Source organism: Palaemon carinicauda, chromosome 8 (assembly GCF_036898095.1).
Source record: "Palaemon carinicauda isolate YSFRI2023 chromosome 8, ASM3689809v2, whole genome shotgun sequence".
NCBI lineage: Eukaryota > Metazoa > Arthropoda > Malacostraca > Decapoda > Palaemonidae > Palaemon > Palaemon carinicauda.
Window position 1 is genome coordinate 149,672,225 of NC_090732.1, and position 6,692 is coordinate 149,678,916.

At 29.8% G+C, this 6,692-nt stretch overlaps 1 protein-coding gene across 1 annotated transcript in view; it reads right to left on the minus strand.

The window, feature by feature from the left end:
* Window positions 1–6,049: 6,049 nt before the first annotated feature.
* The window catches only part of LOC137645032 (uncharacterized), a 17,283-nt gene continuing 16,640 nt past the window's right edge, over window positions 6,050–6,692 (minus strand). The window contains exon 6 of the mRNA XM_068377895.1: window positions 6,050–6,349. Coding sequence (XP_068233996.1) covers window positions 6,137–6,349 — 213 coding nt within the window. The 3' untranslated portion in view covers window positions 6,050–6,136. The remainder of the gene's footprint in view (window positions 6,350–6,692) is intronic.

Genomic DNA, 6,692 nt, shown 5'->3' on the forward strand with positions numbered 1-6,692 from the left:
TGATCTTCCCTAACTTTATTTCAGAAGCTAAACAAAAATCTTTCGAAAATATGGGATAAACACCAAATTTTTCCGTCATTGTCCTATAAAGAAGAGCCGAAAAAAAAGTATTGCCTGTAATTCATATAATTATTAGGAATCTTAGAAAAAGTAATATACCGTACTGAATCCTTAAAATGCTCAAATATTGTACGAACATTTCCAATAACCAGTTCGACGTTACAACAAGTTTAGACGTAATTCACTTCGTGAAAAACAAATTTATTAGTCTTTCTAGATATAGATTTATTGTAAGCAACACAGGATTCTTTAAGCAACATGAAGTCACCAGTATTATGCTTCCAAAACTAACTTTAGCAAAATCAGGCAGCATTTATTCACTATGCTAAAGAGAGACAACATTATATCAAAGTGAGGGGTTTATAAAAATTGTACTTCCAGCACACTCCCACCAAAACTAAGAACAGCTAATAACTTTCATTAGAAGAGGAGCCGTAGAGAGGCCATCGGTTTGAAATTAATGTAGCAAGAACCGGAAAAGGAAATTGGTCCAATATTAAGAGAATGATAAAAAAAATAAAAGTAAGATATTTGGAAAAACAAAATACTTAATCTCATTTCACATTCAAATCTAATAGACCCTTAAGAAACATTAAGGGTTTGCCGCACATTTTGAAGAAAATGAAATAAGATGGGTAATTTAAAAAAGCTGAAAGATGTAAACAAGTTTCAAAAAAAATATTAACATCACTCACCTTACAAGCAGTATAACAAATAAGCAAGATGAGATATATCAACACACTAACGTATATCAAAAATATAGGCGCCAGTGCTCCCATAAACAACGAAATATCTTCCTGGGTCACATGTTTTTGAAAAATATCTTTAAATACCTCAGACATTGTGGAATTATTTCCTATCCCCATACACAAATGAAAATGTTCGTAAATACAAGTAAAAAGCCTCGCTATAGTCCAACACGAACGCCAGTCTTTCCACAGGTTGTTTATAACTTGAGCAAAAGCTCGCCACCGCCGTTAGTTTCGTTCAAGCAACAAGTCCCTTTTCTTCACTGTACTGATTTACAATCACTAATAGTCTCAGAACGCTTGTTCGGCCATTTCCCATGGCAGTTTACTATTTATTCGAGTTTCCTTAAACCTTTCATATTTTGATAACATGAAACTCAATTCGTTTTAAATTCGAATTCAAATCCATATAAACACGCGTGAGTTTCTTTTCTACAGAGGTAGGGATGGCTAATATTAATATGATATTTTTTTAATGCCATAGTCACGTATTCAATAAAGCCATTCGGGGTGAGGTCTCTGAACAAGAAATGGGGTTTCTACAAAAGTAATTATTACCAATGACACTCACACACACACAAACAAACTCTCTCTTTCTCTCACACACACATACATACACACACACATACATACACACACACACACACACACAGGGTAAGTCACTGTCTGTACAAGCTTGCCGACCAGGGTTCGATTCCCGGCCGGAGCCAAGCTCTTGTCTTTGTGTGATTTCGCCTGGGACTCTGATCCCGAGGTCGTTAAGAGAATCCAGACATTAATGTATCAAAAATATATATGGCTTATTTGAACACACACACACACACACACACACACATATATATATATATATATATATATATATATATATATATATATATATATATATATATATATATATATACATATATATATACATATATATATATACATATGTATATATGTAATATAAATATATATATATATATATATATATATATATATATATATATATATATATATATATATATATATATATATATATATATATATATATATATATATATATTGTAGCGCAAAAAAAGCTTTATTGACAAAGTCTCATAAGATTTTCGGTGACCATTCTAATCAGAGCAAGTGTTTTAATTCTTTCATTCTACTTTGTTTCGAGTGCTATTTGTTGAACAGGAATTTACGGTCTATTAATTCTTTTTTATTCCTGATCTATATATTAATCTCTGGCACCGTCGTTCAATTAATTCATTATGCATGTTGCATAAGATTTTGTCATAATTCTGACCATCTTTTACATTTAGATCTTTCCGGACAGTACCATACTGTTTGTAATACTAAGCATGCAGTTAATTCTAATAGTCAGGCCTCCTCTATCATAAGGCTTAATACTGCACAGTATTTTAGATTTTTTATTCCAGTTGTGACCAAGTTGTAGAATGATCTTTCTGGTAGGGTACTTGAGTCGCTAGAACTTGAAAAATTTAAACTTACAGTAAATATTTTTATATTTAAAAGGCTAACATGAGACTTTTAAAAGATACTTCTAATGTTGTTTCTATTCTTAAAATATCGTTTTATTCTCTTTTACTTCATTTATTTCCTTATATCCTTTCCTTACTGGGCTATTTTTCCCTGCTGGAGCCAATGGGCTTATAGCGTCCTGCTGTTCCACTAGGGTTTTACCTTACGTAATAATAATAATAATAATAATAATAATAATAATAATAATAATAATAATAATAATAATAATAATAATAATAATAATAACAATAATAATAATAATAATAGTATTGCTGAAATAATTCTTAGAAATAAATCACATACATTTTGCCAATAAATAAATAAGGTACCTTTGGTATCACTCAAAATTTTTCACAAAACTCGTCATATGACCTTAACGTTAAGGTCAGGGTCAGTCATATTGCACAGTTTATATTGTTTCATGGCCCTCTATTTTTCAAAGAAAAATTGGTTCAAATCGGACAAGTAGTTTCTGATTGAAATCTTCGACCACGTGACAGCCATTTTTTATGTTATGGCGATCTTAGAAACTACAGAACAGAATTGGCTCACACTTTCTCCTGCACTAGACCAAATTCCAAGGTATCTCCAGCAAAAAAATTGAAGGCAACTGATGCAGCGGTTCTTGAGATCCCGGAGAGCAATCGTTTTGAATAATTTTGCTTTGTGCATAAAGGGGTGATTTATTGACCCATATGGGTCATACAGCTGCTCAATTTTGAAAGCAAACACTTTGAAATTGGCTGAATTATTAGCTATCAAAAACCGGAGAAGAATATTAATAATAAGAAGAAGAGTAATAACAATAGAATTCCACGTGTGAAGTTCTAATAACTGTATGATATATATATAGTTATGGTAAATATAATAAAATAATACAAGACATTCTTAACAGATACGTAATTAGAGTAAAAACATCAAGTAACATGAAAAGTTTGTTATGAAAAAATAGAAATACATTACATCCACGTTACTTTCTCGTCTTGTAACTTAAGGTATTTTTCTTATCTTTACATTGATATAAATAGAGATAGGATGAGACAATAATAAAGGAGAATAAAAATCATTTACCATTATGCATAAGTATGTGAGAATGATGATGAAACATAATCAGAGGAAAATGAAAATCAGACTACAACACGGAAAATCTTGCGAAAATTCTGGAAAGATAACTGAAGGAAAAACGCAAGGTATTCTTGCTATCTCTTTTCTGCATCTCTTTTAAGACGCCGGCCAGAACTTTGTGGCCAAATAAAACCTTCCCCAAAATTTTGCAGACTTGCATAAAAAAAAATGCAAGTCGTACTGCTGGCATAAAAAAAAATCACTTGATAGTTATCTCTCTCTCTCTCTCTCTCTCTCTCTCTCTCTCTCTCTCTCTCTCTCTCTCTCTCTCCTCTCTCTCTCTCTCTCTCTCTCTCTCTCTCTCTCTCATATATATATATATATATATATATATATATATATATATATATATATATATATATATATATATATATATATATATATATATATATGTATATATAATATATATATACACATACATACATACATACATACATACATACATACATATATATATATATATATATATATATATATATATATATATATATATATATATATATATATATATATATATATATATATATATATAACCTTTCTGAGTAGGGATACCTTAACGTGGTGAAAGGTTTTGTGTACCGACTTACAAGCAATTCTGTACTAGTCAGGGCCAACGCAACTAAGTTGGTTTGCTATGAGCGATCAGACAAAAAATCGCTCATCATCACCAATCAGCACTGGCCAGAGTAATGAGGAAACTGGCCAAACACCACACAGGAATTAAGACATGTTTGAGGCTTTAGTCCTTTAGTGAACTAAAAACAGCTTTATTTATTTTATATACAGTAACTTGAATAAGCATTTAAGTGTTTGTGATTGTATGTTTGCGTGCTCACTGACCTGTGCACTTGCATAAATCCAGTTGAATACTTTAGTGAATTTTTACCATAGAATAATGTCCTCATGGATATTGATCGTTCTTATAAGCATCCTTATTTTTGCACCTTTGCCACTAAAAAGTACCGTTTAAAGTAAAAACTTTGGTAAGTTTTACATTAAAATTTAGACTTCCTAAATGGTTTTAAAGATATGTTATGGGTCTTTGTGTGTTTATTTTAGTATTCATGTAAGAAAAATATTTATTAATGAACTTTGCAGCTATCCCGAATAGATTTTGTTCATAAATTCTCATACTTATATATTATATAAATCTTGATTTGAATTTATTACCAAGAGAGTTAAGCGGTTGTGGCACAGCTATCATTTAATAGAAATGATCTCCTTTTACAGTGATTAAATCTTGTCTAAAAAGTAAATTTGCATGAAATTTACACGAAACTCATTTATAGGCTCTGTTTGTTTCCAAGCTTCGGTTAATTGTATATAGAATTTCCTGCTATATATATATATATATATATATATATATATATATATATATATATATATATATATATATATATATATATATATATATATATATGTATATATATATATATATATATATATATATACGTATATATATATATATATATATATATATATATATATATATATATATATATATATATATATATATATATATATATATACGTATATATATATATATATATATATATATATATATATATATATATATATATATATATATATATATATATATATATATATATATATATATATGTTAATTTGTTGCTTCATTTCCATAATTTTTTTTCCATATATTCCAAATCATCAATGATGACTGTACTCTCTAGCGAGTCTAGCACATCAAAATACAATAGTGCAAAATCATAATGCTCATCCTTTATTCTAAAAGGGTCGTTTCCTTCATCTGTAATATAAAATGCATGCGTTTTAAGTATTTTTCTAAATGGTTGGAATTTCTACATAGTATAAAAGGTTTTCTACAGATATCATATCACTTGTGGATTGAATATCTCATCAGTATTGCTAGCTCTATCATCATATAATCGATCTCATTCCATTTCAGACCTATGAAGCAATCAGTCTTCTCGTTAGATATATTTTCCTAAAATCTCATCTCGGGGCTTAATGGCCTGGTCAGCCTAGGTTCTAAGTTGGGTATTTTGGTCTTAATATGTGTCGTCAATCCATGGAAAATAATATCCATACGACAGTGCGAAAATCTAGATTTGCAACACCCGTCATGCCAATATTAGCTTCAGGTCAGGTCAGCGTTTTTACACTTATTGCTAAACTTTGGAGCGATCTTTCCACGTCCTTTTTCTTCCAGTTTTTTTTTTCTTTTACTTTGAAATCCAGCCCCAATTCTTTATCTGCTCCCATTTATTTTACCTTGACTTCTTCAGGGCCTAGATTTGACTACTATAGAGCACTGTATTTCCTCTCTCATTCTATTCTACTATCAAAACTGGTTTGAACAACATAGATAATGTAATATGGACCCAAGTGAAGGCTTTTCTTTTATTGAACATTTATTAAACATTGAAACACCGAGAGAAGTAAAAGTGAACTTTAACACTACCAATATTTTATCTAAATAGTTTTACCGATGGGTATGTATAGAAAAATTCATAAGGTAAGGAAATCCAGATTTTGAAGACACCAAAGGAAAATAAATGATAATCTTAAATAAGACAGTACATTTCTTAGACATTTGAAAATTATGAAGCATTGTGAGCATAAAAGAAAAAACATATCATTGCCGATGGATGTCAAAATAATATGTTCACAAAATATATAATGTACAAAGGAACTGAAATTATAAGTCAGCAATACAGCCAATCCTTGTGGTTTTTAGGTCGACAATTCACAGGGCAGGGCTTAAGGGTCCGCCTCCGGAAGTACTTCAAAAGGGACTTTTGTCCAACGTATGTATCATTGTACCTTTGAGTTGGGAAAGGTTTACTGCCATTGAAATGGTTACAATAGTACGAGTCGTGTATGGTGCCGTTCTTTCTGGCTAGAGGATATATTCTTTTCTGAAAAAAAGTATAACAAAAAAATGTAACTCATTATTATTATTATTATTATTATTATTATTATTATTATTATTATTATTATTATTATTATTATTATTATTATTATTATCATTTTAGTTGTTTTTGCTATGTTTTTAAAGAATTGTCACCAAACAACTGAATCATGCTTTTAATATCACTCGGCTGAGGGAAAAAAAAAAATCATTAAATATGTGGTCATAATCAGAACAAAACAAAGTTGAAGAAATTGGAAAGATGGATGGGGACAAATCTTAAGAAATTGAGGAAAAGTAGTGGACAGAAGCTATATTAGCTGAAGGTTCAAGAAAGCATTGTAGCAACT